Raw genomic sequence first — 14,733 nt, forward strand, 5'->3', positions numbered from 1 at the left:
AATTGAACTGGATACTTTACAGTGAGTATATAAGGTTGCTAATGAGGCCAAGGTAAATTCATTTTCAAGATGCTGTGAAAACCAGATGACTAAACCATTATCATATTTGGACATGAATTGCAAGGTGTCACTCTCTAAAGCACTATTATTTAAGTCAAGAATTAACACTGGGGCAGAGAATCAAGCCAATATGAGAAAGCAATAGATCATAAGCCAGAATACTAAACCTAAGTCACTAAACCATACTTGTTCAGAGGTCAGATTAACAAGGCTACTGATGCTGCACTAGAATTTATTTATAAGCAAGCTTTTGTGACATGAATAGTGTTAACCTATTGGGGGGCAGTCCTTTGCAACCATCATTGTGTCTGAGCAAATCCATTATCTGCCCTCAGAGAGACTAAAATATCAGTGTGACACTTACAAATTCAAAGTAAAAAAAATGAAAATTCAGCTTTCAAAATATTGAAGACTCATGAACTAAAGGAAAATTAAAAGAAAGTTTTCTTAATTGGCCAAAGTGGATTTTTAAAATTTTTAACACTTAATTGTAATCTAACAATGACACCTAACACTAAACAGAGGAGACATCAAGGCAAATGACACTGAAAGGCTGCAGTGGTTTTATAGCTAGTATGCCTGATAGTAAATGTTATAAATAACCAGAATGCCTTTATTTTGAATTATCAAAATAATTTTAGGATTTTCATCAAGATATAAATACAGAATTGTCACAAATATCAATGGTTGCTATGATAAAATAAAAATTTAGCAAACCAAAACAAAGAATTAGGACTTGCTTAATTACAATAAGAGTCTGGCTAAAAGTACAAGTTAGTATAGATGAAAACTTGCAGCCACAGTTCGCTCCCAGGACTGAACTTAAGAACCATTAAGTTAAATGATGAGCTGCTGGTTCCTAAGTTATTTGGATCTCATTGTTAATGGACAGCCATTTAAGGAAAAAATGAAAACGTAGAATGCAGCTATTTAGGACTTAATAAAAAGCAAATAAGGTCTAGCAACCTTAAGCGAGCTGAAGTGCAAAAATACTGCTTTAGCATCAACAATTGACTTTGAATTACTTTTAACCCCGGGGTGCCACCAAGCCCCAATCCGCAGATGCAACAAAACCCAACACAATTCCAAGTTCAAATAATTGTTTTTATTTGACAAGATCACCCTTTTCATAAAAACACCAGTGCAAATACACTATTCACAGTCATTGCTTCTGCAAGAGAGCATTGCCAACTGCCTCCCGACTGTGGACTCAATTTAAGTTAGGTAGTGGGCTTTCTTTTAAACTCGAACTGGGAACTGCTTCCTATCTCCTGGCAAAGTCTTCTGCAGCACTTCCAAGTCATATGAAAACCCAGAGCAGTCATCCCACGGCAGTGCCCTCTTGTGGTCCCCAAAGACCCCAACAGCTTTGTGTTTCCGGACTTCATCTCCCATACCACTTTGCAGGCGCCTTGTACTGGTGCAGTCTTAAGGAGCACTGTCACCTGTCATGTGGGGGAACGAAATGCTCCTGGTGTGCCTGTTTACTTGCTCGTTCCATTATGGACTCTTGGCCAGGCATGAATCCTTCTTTTATCCTGGGCAGGATACTTGTCCATCCTCACTGGAACCTACATAAGAAATAGTATTTAATGGTACAGAGCTCAAGGACCCATGCTGTACTATTGCTTGGCACTGCATGTATGTATACTACCAGTAAAATAGTGTCCAGCTTATTAAAAGAATTATGATAAGCTAGAATGATTTTGGTAGTGAGCACAACAGGTGCCTGTGTATAAAATGCAGTGAAGGAGTGCTGTATATAGTTTTTCTTTTGCTTCTTTTTCTGCCACGTGTTCAGTGTGAACCTGCTCTCATCTATAAAGAGATTGACCAATGGCGGAGGTGCCAATTGTGGTATTCTGTGGCGAATGCCAGTTGAGCTGCATGGTGATGGCCTATGACCACTGGTCCCACTAGGGGAGATCTGGCCCTCATGCCATCCACATTGAGTGTGCTTCTGACAGTTTGGTCAGTAAAATGCACACCAGTACCTAGCTGGAGGTAATTTTGTAGGGCTCTGGCAGTGCTGTTGCGACGACATGTATTAAAGGTGCCATCCTGGAGCAGCTGGAGTACCTGGTGCAACCTGAATCAGCTGAACATGCTGCCAGTAGTGACAAGGGGCCTCATGTATAAACGGTGCATACGCCTGTTTCCATGCTGACATCGAGATGTATAAAAACTAAACTTGGCGTAAAGCCACGCACATTTTCACGCCAGGTCAATCCCTTGCTTGCGCAAGTTCTCCACTCGGTTTTGCAAACTGGCGGCACCCAGTGTCAAAGCAGTGCTACTGTTCCTGTGTGGTTTCCCTTTAGTTTTTAGATTAACATCCCTGACACGGCTTTATCAAAAACACTGAAATTGACCGCATATCGTTTATTAGTTTAAGGCATCTGATTGTAATCAACCCATAACCATATAATGGTGCACAGAATGGCCAAACTATTCCAAATACTATGGCTGCTTTAGCATTGTCACTGTCAGTGCACCACTCAAGAGTATTTAACCCACTGTATCTGAGTATGGAATCACAGCTGTACAGCAGCTGATCAGATTATCGGCACACAGCATCTAGCACACGCCGTCTCAGCCATGCGCAGTCTATTTGAACTTCTTCCATACAGTACAACAAATGCTTCATAGCCTTTCCTGTAGGGACCTTGCGCTTCAGAAACCGTTTCATCCCAAGAACTCTAAATGCACTCAATCAGTCTATGAAGTGTTCCTGGTAGAACTGTTTGTACTTATAAGTACAATCACCTCACTGTAAACTTGCACCACAGTTGTGTTATTGCACAAGTTGAGCCACTTTATAAAGTGCATATTTACATATGATGACGACTGGCTTCTAAGTTGATTTTGATTTCTAAGCGCTATCTTCTTGGAACTCTTGATATCATTTTTAAGATGAAATGCAGTAAAGAAAGTTTTTTACATTATACAGAGAAGTTTTAAACTTCACTAAAATAATGTATATTGTTAATAATTAAACATGTGAGGACACGGTGGATAGCGGTAGCAACAAGCTGGCGCCCCATTCAGGGATTGTTCTAGCCTTGTGCTGTATGCTTGTTGGGATTGACGCAACCCTGGATGGATAGATGGATGGAATAATTGAGCATGTACTATAAAGATACTTCAATGTTCCATTAAAGTTTTGAAGAATCTGCGTTCTAAGTTTACAGATGGCTTGGCATCTATTACAGAGCTGATTGTGTGGCGATTGGTTACTTGGAGAAAGAAAAGGAAGGACAAAAATTAGAGGTTAGTACGTCTGAGAGAGACAGTGCTGCTGCAATAAATTATGAAGGTCGCGCACGGCACAGCAAGCATCTTGTGGGAGGCAGGAACAATTTCTGGACAGGACGCCAGCTCATCGATTAATACTGCGCTACCGTGTCCCTATGTACATGATATTTTCATAATGATAGGAATTATAGCAAGTATACATCTTAATATTTAAATTGTTCAGACAAGGAATTATAGCAAGTATACATCTTAATATTTAAATTGTTCAGACAGCTGTAATATCATGAATGTAATGTATTCTGTGTCCTGTCAGTGTAAGTGAAAGCCCGTGTAAGAAGCACTTAGTGATTCACACACACACAGCACATAAAAGAACACACAGAATGCAAAACATTTCATGTGCTACTTTAGTTATGATGGGATTTGAGAAACTAGTAAATTAAACGATTTTAAGATGAAGTTAATGACGTTCTGCTTTAATGACCAAATAAACTACGTGATTAAAGTGAAAATTTCAAGATTTAAGTTGACATTTGGACATTTTTTTTCGACTGTGCCCCTATTTTGTTTTTCTTTTCTCTGTGCACTAATACGTTTCCATGTGACACTCAGACGGTGGGCTACAACTCGCCTTATCATGGTGACTTTCTGAACTTGAGTTTTCGAGTTTCTCCCCCCACTGTGTTACTCGATCAGCTTTCTTTTGTTGTTTATATCACTGCTTAAAACAACAAATAATACGGTTTTCCTTGTCTCTACTTGGTATTCGCTGAAATTCTTGTTTTTCCCCTTGTGCTTTTGCCATTGTCTTTTCACAGAACGCAAAACATAAGGGGCTATTTATATTGATTTGCATATTCAAAGAGGGGTAATTATGGGAGGAGTCTGGGAAGGGCGGCAGGCACATGCACGAGCGTTACATTTCACACAGACCGGGATTTATGTAGCGGAAGAATGTGGAAGTTGGCGGATGCACAGATTTATGCATCTGGATTTTTCCACTTTTGTCCATACGTCATGTTTTAGTGTGAATTATACACATGCCGTTATGCATGAGGCCCAAGGACAGTAGCAAAACTAGAGAAAAATCAGTCAGGAAGAATAAGGAAAGAGCAATTGTCTGTGGCCACCACCTGTAAAACCGTTACCTTTTTGAGGGTGGTTTTGCCGTTGCCTCTCCAGTGCACATGTTGTTTCTTTCATTTGCATTGAAGCAGGTAAAGTTAATTCATAATTGCTTATGCTTCCTAAATGAGCAGATCGATATCCTTGAAGCTTAATTGACTTGGTGTTAGACTGTGATGATTTAAGTGTTCCCTTAATGTAGTATAAACATGTGCTTAATGAAACCGGTTACGAGGTAAGGTGAAGATGTAAAGAACACTGATATACAATGATCCAATAAAGTATTATACAGCATACACTGCAGAATTATCAGTTTTCCAATTTTGCACAGAAAGTGACCTCCATCACCAGTGTGTGTGTATGCATTTAAGCAGCAGTGTATTATCAATTTATATTGCAAAAGTTTATAATTTTACACATCAAGTATCACTGTGATAGTAACTAACTACAGGGTGGTTCAAATGGGCAGAGCTGGTGAGGGAGGTCATTTTCTGTGCAAAAACTGAATAACTGGCAATTGCATGAACAAAGTATTCTGTATGTCAGGTCCTGTTAAAAATTAGTATGTAAGTAATTGAAAAAATAAATTCATAATGCGGTGTAATGGTATGGGGGTATTCCTGGAAATATATCTCCTTGCTTTTGTTTCACCAACACTGCAGACTTGGAATTTTTCCCCCTTATTGACTTTCACCTTTTAAACAGAACTCTGCATCTTCACATAAAATATTTGCTCTCTAATAGGACTTCTTGCATCTGTACCCACAAACCACAATGGAAATGGCAATGGGGGGATGATGGCGTATTCCCCAGGAGAACAGATGCCTGGAAATGGTAGTACACATGGTAAGAGTACCTATTTTTAACTTGTATTAATAATATTGCAATGATGTGAAGAGGAGTTTTTATATACTGTATGTTCTGCAAATTTTAGAATGACAGAAGTCTTCAGAATATTATGACAAAATATCCTGGCTAAAATCTTTTAAATGGTAAATATATGATGCGTGAGTGCTTATCAAACATGTCTCATGTTAGTCTTGTGTAAAGTTTCAGGCAATTTAACTGCCAGTGGAATTGGAAGTAGCAGCATTCTTTTGAGTTATGATACTGAGGAGCAGCCTGGACCAAGTGGAGTACAGCAAAGTAAGCTAAGTGTGTGTGTGTGTGTTTTTTTTTTTTGTTTTTGTTTTTGTTTTCTCCAACCACCTAAAGTAAAAATTGCTAGTTAATTTCTCAGTTGTCATCAGTATTACAATCAATTTATCTGATTTCTCCCCCATACCCCACTCCCCTCCCGAAGGTTACCAGGCAGCAGGTGGAAAAATTCATGCAGTTTCTACTCATCGCACTTACCCTTCCAGCACTAATCACATTGAGTTTGCTGTGCCACTGCAACCAGGTAATATCTACAGGTTTATTTTACTCTAGTCTTTAGATTCTAACTTTATGTATCCCTGAAACTATTCAAAAATTAACCCCTTTAATGCAGGCCCTTTTTTCAGTAGTCACTCCCATGCTGAGAGTTTTTTTTAAACTGTCGATAGAAATGGTTGAATTTTTCTAGAATATTATCTAATTGATCTACGAGTTAAGAGTTAGCTTGTTGGAAGAAAAAAATTTTTAAACTACAAATAAAATTATTTAAACATTTTTTGTTAGGAACAATAAGCTAATTTCATGCAAGTTTTTTGTAGATTTATTTACACTGTGTATCAATTTTCCATTTTTCACTTAGTACTCTAGTTGTGTGCGGTATGCGCAGAATCATGGAGCAGCGCAGAGTGGAACATTGCAGTCTCTGCACCAGTATATTGTTTCCCTCCTCTGCTTGTGTGACAAACACACTTCACATCTCTTATGAGATGTCTGCTCAGCATGCAAACATGTCTCTTATCCTTCCACTTCAAAGCCATCAACTTATTTCTTAATACTGCGGTATCTTCTCCTGCTTTGTTTTTTTTTTTTTGTCATCACAGATTTTGGCAGGTCCTTTCTGTTTGATCTTACTTTTCCTATTGCATCAGTTTCCATCATTCAAAAATTCATTCAGCTCAGGAATGCTGTAGTAATTGTCTAGTCCTATCAGATAACCCTGATTCAGTAGCTTCTCCACAAGTACAGTATTTGCACACTCCGCAACGGTTTTGTTAAATTACGCACATCAACCCCTCCTACATCGTTTACAAGTTGTGTATCTTTTACCGTGTACATCATCATATTCCACACACTTCCACTTTTTGACTCACAAAACTTATAGAGGATTCCATCCCAAAACATGATTTTTTTTTTTTGGAATGTACACCTTCCGCCCTAGAAGGCCTTTCCATAGCAGTAAACTTTCATCAATCGAAGGATCTCCCTCTGGAATGTAACTTCTATAAAATTTTCGAAAGCAGTGGTCAAAGAAAGGCTTGATTTTATACATCTTTGGAGAAACTGGTCCGGCATCACTGTATGCTTCATTATCAAATAATGGGTAACACATGTCTGATTGCTACACAGAAGGAACAAATCTCAAAAAAGAAACTTCTAAAGCACCAAAATACGGACAAAACTACTAACTGAATTAACACTCGCAAAATAAAAATGGTAATCAAAGAAATTTCAAATGTTCAAAATATGCTTGTAACTTTACACACAATAAAACTGTGAAGGTACACTACTGAAAGACATTCAGCCACTAAAAATAAACGCCAAAACTAAATCCTTTTCCCTTTGAAATATGACTGACGGCAAGTGAAAGAAAAAGTACTGTTAGAGGTTCTTTGGTCTCAAAACTACCATAAAACTTTCACCCAAGTAAAGGATGTCTGTACCTCTGCCACTATGACCACCAAGTTCTAAAAAATCACACTAGACGGCAGAACCATGTAGAGCACAGAACCGAAGGAATTGCATCCATAGATGCATTCCCAGAGGAGAGAAAAATGTTTTTATTAAGCCTCATTCTCCTAGTAGGTGGGTAGTCTACTAGACCAGAGCTGCATCTTCAGAGCAGCAACAGGAAATCTGTGGCCAGAATTCACTGTAAACCCTGCAGTTCTGTAGGAGCCTCCGGCATCTGCCCAGGAAGATATGATCAATCTCATCCACCGCACCATCAGTATTGGAGTACCAAGTTCAATGATGCGGCTCAGGATGCTGGAACCAGGATCCACCGATCCACAGCCCCTGACCTTTTGCAAAATCAAGAAACATTGAGCCACTTTCCAAACAGTCGCCAGACCCTTGGGGACTAACGCATTCCTCATAGCCAACCCTGTCAGTGGCAGTAGTTTCATTGAAGTCACCCATGACTAGAGGAGTGTCACCTCACGGGTACCCATCAACCACTGAGCGAAGTTGCAAATAAATGTTTCCTTCACAGAGACATCACACACCGTGGTCAGTGCAAACACCGAGACAACAGACAAGGCACCCAAAGAGCGCCTTAATCAGAGTCTCATAATACACTCATTGAAATGAATGACATCACACACCATTGGAAGGAGCCAATCCACCACAGCAACAGCTACTCCCAGAGTATGACAAACATCAGTGCGACCAGACCAATAAAAGGCATACCCACCTGCAGAGATCTGGCCAGTCCCAGGTTTGCATCATTGAAATGCAAAGTTAGGAAGATGATCATCATGCCAGAGAGACATGTTCCATGCACCTACCCAGCCTCAAACTGGGACCAGAGTGCTGTTATGCAGTGGGTTACACCTCCGCACCACATCCAGTTCCAATCTCCAACAGGCCTGACCCCACTGGTTCTCTGACAGTTTTGACTCTCCAGGGATGAGGCTCCCAAGAGTTTTCCATCATCACCTTCATAATGCAGGCAGTCTTTCTTTGGGTGGCTGCAGCAGAGCTACTCCCACAGAGAACACAAAGGAGTCCTGTCTGCCATTTCAGAGCTGCATAAAGTTTTGAAAGTGGCTGGAGTGCCAAACCATGCCACCAACTCCCAAGATTTCACTCTAAGTTGGAGGACCATTTGCATGACCAGATGCAGTTTAACGTCATATTCAGGACATGGATTATCTAAAAATGCAGAAAATTGAATGTTGCCTCCATGTGCTAAGAATAGACTGTTTTCCTAAATTTAGCCCATGAGTTGGTTAGTAAATGCTCAACCATAGGTTCTACAAGAGTGACTTGCCACAATCATTGCAGATATACATGCCAGTTTACTTTCAGAGTATAATTTCACATTTATTCTTCGGTGAAGATCAGGAAGAAAGAAGGATATTCTGTCTTAAAGCAATATGAATACATCACAGTCATTATTGTGTGAAACAAAATATCAAGAACAACATCCTCAGAATATATTATAACCTGGAGAATTTTTCTTACAATGTTAGATGGAATTTTTAGTGTAAAGTGAAAAGAAAATGTTACACCAACTATAAAATCATAACTTTTGTTTAGGGTCATTTTTAGTCAGCCATGTTTGCAGCAACATAACACAAAATACTTGAGCGGAATATAAGGTTGTCAATCAAAATAGATTGCTGGAATTGAAAAGAATTTTGCAACTGCAGAGTCAGAAAATGTACTACAGAAAATCTACTAAAAACAAATGAAGGGGTTTCTTTTTTCTGTCTTTTTATCCCCCTGAGTATAAGACCGCAAGAGAGTCATTTTGAAATATTTAAGTGTGGCTTTCAAATATCTCCCAGTTGACACAGTTCTGTGTGAAGGAGTGGGCAGTTGATAAGTGTCTGATGGAGAGTTGCAAACATTGTTAGTGTTACAGTAGATTGCATTTACCGATTAATATCATTCAAATGAGAAGTAGATGTTTATTTTTACGTATTTTAAAGGTATAAAGCTTTTCAAAGCTGCCACTTCTTTCTTCTAACATAGAAAATGTACCCCCCTCATTTTTTACCAATTCCTTCAACCCTAGTTGGTTGGATATGGGAAGGAGACTGTTTTAAATGTATAGAGAGTTAGGGGTGGTAAAGATACAGCATTAGTATTTTTACAATACTGTATAGCATCTTTAAGATGAGATGCCTTTGAAGTAACTAGATTTCTGGAGTTTTGCTCATTATGGTTTTACGGATAAAATTAAACATACTACAGATTGTGTCAGATTTGTTCTCGAGTTATAGTATGGCAAGACTGTTTCATTTGCTAAAATGTTTGCATAAATTTCATTTTATATTCATGCAACCTCCTAATATACTCTGGTAATTGTAATTGAACTTGATAGCCACCATTACACAACTGATAATTTTTCTTCACATTTAGTAGTCTGACTTTTTTTTTTGTAAATCATTACATACAGCTCCTGTTTGGTAGCACTATTGTTTCAATGTTCATTACAGCATCATTGGTATCAAACATATCAAATGTATTGTATTATCATGAGATTTCCCTCTACTTACCCTTTACCTGTTTTCTTCAGGGATAAGTGTACATATCAGGTTCCTTACCAGTTTCGTCTACTGTTGCACCTTAAGATTAACACACACACACACACACACACACATACGTAAATATATGCATGGGTCCTAAACGAGTAAGTGCCATTTGAACAAGGTATGCACTGCCCATCACTCCCTAGCACTTTAACCACATAAGTGCTGCATGAATGACACATGCACTGCCAGTCACTCCCTAGCACTCCAATTAGGGACTCATTACTACCAGCACTAACAAACATGCGGGTGTCCTCATGACACACATGAAGTCTCAACACTGTTTTGGTTATATGCCTTTTATCAACCAAGCAATGTTTTACTTCCACTGCATTTGTGCACTGGGTGCCCCAAAATTGCCATACACACCCACACATATATCAAAACAGTATTCGCAGAGAGGGTTCAGAACATGGTTACCCCAAAATCCTGTCATCTACTCCAATTGTTTTGTTGTCTTGGTAGAGTTCTGTATTGTTCTACTTTCCCCTTTTGTATTTTTCTTTGTGTAGCCTTTATCAGAATGCCTCAAATCCCATAGATTTAGCATTGTTTATAAGGTATTATACTTTATAACTTCTCCCCACATTCCCTTCTACATCTATAATCTCATGCAATTACATAGAGTAAAAGACAACCAGGAGTTAAGTTCCAACATTAAATAATGTATTATTGATAATATTCATAAAGTAATAACAAGCATAGTACAAGTGAATATTGGCAACTACTGTATACAACCTGACAAATGCTGATATGTAGTTTCAGGCAGCACACAGACTTTTAGTCACCTTAAATGTCTCTAGTTTAATTAATAATTTCTAGCTTTCTTCAGGAAAGGCCACATGCCTGTCTCTATATGGCTGCTGAGCTATGCTGTTCATTGTGGTGTCCTTTTCATGGTAATGAATGGTGAGAAAGGGAAAGGTATAGCAAATTTCTATTGACCAATGACAATACCTTTCACACCTGTCCCCAAAACCATTTGTTGAGTTGATGTTTGCCAGCTAGGTAGTTTGGCCTCCATGCGAGGGGTTGATAGTGGCATTTTTTATGGCTTTTAGGCTGTCAGTCCAAACAGTCACTCTTGCCAAAGCTGGTCTTATGCTCCATTCAACAAACTGCCTTTTCCCACTTGCAACCAAGATCATTTGAAAAGCTGAAGCTTTCCAACTTGATGGCCTTCCTGTCCTACAGAGAATCACCTGCCTAACTAGTTTGAAGCACCACCACCCCTGACCCGGCAATAAATACCCAAGTTCTAAAGACTGGGGAGGGGGTGGTTATTTAAACATCAAAGCATTGCTGTTCACATGTGTTCACACCACAACACTCAAAAATGTGCTATTGCAATATTTCCCTCTACTTACCATTTACTTATTTTCTTCAGGGATATGTGTACTCCTCAGTTCATTACTTGGTTGGTCTAGTATCACTCCTTAAGATTAATTCACACACACACACACATGTAGAAATACACATACACACAGAACCTAACCACAAAAGTATGAAGTTCTACTTCAGTCACTCTTGATAGGAAGACAAAGTATAGAACGTTAAACGCCATGGTATTTATTAAAGAACAATGATTCCAATAGAGAAAAGTGTAACAGAAAATGTGGATAGCAAAGTCTGGATATATATGTAGTCCTTAGAAAAAGTTTTCAAAAAGCTCTTTTAAGTCAGTGGGAAACCGATGTGTTATATTATTTGAAATTGGAAAAAATCAAATACTCAGTTAGAGGATCTGTACAGACTTTTTTCAAAACATGGCAGGATCTAATCAGTAATATTTTAAAATAAGTTTATAAAGCACAGAGAATTTATTAATTTAGGTATGTTTACAAGCCTTACGTTTTACGCTGTTTGGCTTGCGCGCTCTCTCTCTCAGGGGGCTGGGGATTGATCTGTTCTTAACTCAATTCTTCTTTTTGTAAAAACTTGATTGCTTTGTATGGATTGTAATAAAATTAATTAAAAAAAAAAAAAGTTAAAAATGTCAAAGATGAATGTCCCAGGTGGGCGTTGATTTAGCAGTCAATGTTCATGGAATATTTTAGCTGATGATCAGATGAAAAAGGTCGTACATTGTTGGTGCCCTCTTCTGATGCCGTTCTGTCTTCTCCAACGTCACTCTCACCCTATTTTGACGTCATTGTGTCCTCTTCTGATGTTGCTCACTTTGCCGTTTCTTCTTCTTCCTTCTGCTGATGTTGCCTTTCAGACGAGGCATATTTATCAAGATTCCATGTGGCAAATCTTCCTTTCCCAAGCTGTAAACAAATTTGGCAATTCTTTGTTCCAGGTGCCATTCCGTTCACAGGTTACTAAGTAATCAGATACAGCTTGAAGCATCAGCATGTCTTCTTTTCCCAGGCTGTAAACCAATTTAGTAATTCTTAGTCTCAATAATCTCCTTCTGTTTACAGGATATAAAGTAATCAATATTGCTTGAAGCATCTCAAGGATTTCTGCATCGTTTAAACAGATGCTACTGTGATTGATACTGGTATAATTCAGGAAAACCGGATGCTTTGATGCCCTGCCTTCTTAAGTGATAAATTTATCCTGTCCATTGAAGGAAAATATTTGTTTTAAAGTGATACAATTTGTTAACAGTTCTTGTAAGATTAAGTTCATTTTTGTTTGTGTGAGCAAAAAGTAAATATATAAACCTCAACACTACATATATCATATAAAATTTCTATATTCTTAACACATCTAGGGCAGACATTTATTTGTATTGAAACTGACATAATATCTTTAATAATGTTATGCAAGCACTCAATTTTTAAAATTTTAATGAAGATTCTGGTTTAAAATAAAATTTTCTTTTATCCACAGGCAGAATTATTTTCAGCAGTGGTAATCGAAACAATTCAGGGAAACGTGAGCATGAACCTGATAGAGGCAGCAGTACTGATGAGGAGACCCAATCAGCTCTGAAAATGCAAAGGCAAAATGAGGCATGTGAAGACAAGTTACGATGTTTCTACAGCTTCTTTATAATGAGATCTGCTGTTTTAATTTTAATTTTATTTTGATTTTAAGAATATTATACTCCATATCACACCTTCCATATTGTCTTGGACAAAAGTAGATTTTTCCTTGATTTACCCCTCTGCTCCAGTTAAAAATTACAAAACAGACGGTTAAGATGTGATAAAAGTGCACATTGCAGACTTAAGTTAAAGGGTATTTGCAAACATTTCGGTCTTTTGTACATGGTCCCCCCATTTCAGGGCACCATAATGCTCAGGAAATAGCAATAGTAGGTGTATTAAAACAGTCATATTTACAACGTTTTTGCATTTTTTTGTATGAATATGTGCTATTTAAATAAATGTTGATTGATTGATTGATTGATTGATATCCCCTGCATGCAATGTCTGCTTGAAGTCTCCAATTCATAGGCATCACCAGGTACTGCATATCTTCCCTGGTAATGTTCTGCCAAGCCTCTAATGCAGCCATCTTCAGCTCCTGCTTGTTTTGGAGGCTTGCCTCCTTAAGCTTTCTCTTCAGTATATGGAAGGCATGTTCAATTTTTTTTTTTTTTTTTTGAATCCTTAAAAAACACCTGTGTTGCTTTAGCAGTATGTTTAGGGTCATCTTGTTTATTGTTTATCTTGTTGGTATTTAGTGGAACTTGAGCAGATAAGATGTTTCTGCCAGGACCTGTGGCAGCCATACATGCACACTCCATAATGGCTAATAGTTGGTATGCTTTAGATCTTCGGCAGTTCACTTTTGTTGCCGCACTTTGCTCTTGCCTTTATTCTGTTACAGGGTTCATCTGTCTCTTCAATCCACAAGAACTTTTTCCAGAAATTTTATAGGCTGTTTTAAGTACTTTTTTTGCAAACTATAATCTGGTTGTCCTGTTTTTGGGGTTAACCTATGCATCTTTCAGTGTGGCCTCTGCATTTCTGTTCAAGTCTTCTGCAGATAGTAGTCTCTGACACATACAAATCTGCCTCTTGAAGATTGTTTCTGATCTTTCAGACAGGTATTTGGGGCTTTTTCTTTACCACTATTATTCTGTCATCAGCAATGGAGGTCTACCGGTCCAGTCAGGGACCTAACACTTCCTTTACAATTACTGAGCTCACCAGTGCATTCTTTCATCTTAGTATTCCAGATAGTTGATACAGGTAATCCTGAAGTTTTTCCAGTGTCTCTAATTGGTTTTATTCTTATTTTTCAGTGTGATAATGGTTTCTTTGACTTTCATTGGTATAGCTTTTGTCCTTATGTTGAACAATGGCAACTACAAACTTAAAAAGTAGTCTAACGATAGAAGTAAGCCTAGATATCTTATACCTGCACTAATAAAGCAATGAGACACACCTCAGTAATCGCAAACATCTGTGATGCCAATTGTCCCAAACATTATGGAACCCTTAAATGGGGGAACAATGTTAAAAAGTGATTCAAACTGTGTACTAGTACCCTTAAAGTCTGTAATGTGTGCTTTAATCATGTCTAAATTGTTTGAATTGTAATTTTAAACTGCAGCGCAGAGGAGTAAATCAAGGAAAAATGTCTTTGTTCCAAACATTTTGGAGTGCACTGTATATTCTGTAATAGTCTTCTGTGATCTTTTATAATTAGCATACATCATTTGTAAGTTGACAAGAAGTACGGTGGCCCTGTGGTAACGCTGCTGTCTCACAATAAGGAGACCAGGGTTTAGAGTTTGCATGTTCTCCCCATGTCTGCGTGGGTTTCCTCCAGATGCTCTGGTTTCCTCCCAAAGTCCAAAGACATGCAGGTTAGGTGAATTGGCCTGTGTGTGGGTGTGTGGGTGCATGTGTGTGTTTGCCCTGTGATGGCACCCTGTCCAGGGTGTGTTCCTGCCTTGCACCCTATTCTAGCT

The 14,733-nt window shown here is 38.4% G+C and overlaps 1 protein-coding gene across 1 annotated transcript in view; it reads left to right on the plus strand.

Annotated features, from left to right (window-relative positions):
* LOC120525915 (cryptochrome-1-like) overlaps positions 1-14,733 on the plus strand; it is a 77,795-nt gene that overhangs the window by 57,612 nt on the left and 5,450 nt on the right. The window contains exons 11-14 of the mRNA XM_039748602.1: positions 5,185-5,286; positions 5,491-5,586; positions 5,744-5,842; positions 12,699-12,820. Of these exons, the coding sequence (XP_039604536.1) occupies positions 5,185-5,286; positions 5,491-5,586; positions 5,744-5,842; positions 12,699-12,820 (419 nt within the window). The remainder of the gene's footprint in view (positions 1-5,184; positions 5,287-5,490; positions 5,587-5,743; positions 5,843-12,698; positions 12,821-14,733) is intronic.

This window comes from Polypterus senegalus, chromosome 3, assembly GCF_016835505.1.
Source record: "Polypterus senegalus isolate Bchr_013 chromosome 3, ASM1683550v1, whole genome shotgun sequence".
NCBI classification, from domain to species: Eukaryota; Metazoa; Chordata; class Cladistia; order Polypteriformes; family Polypteridae; genus Polypterus; species Polypterus senegalus.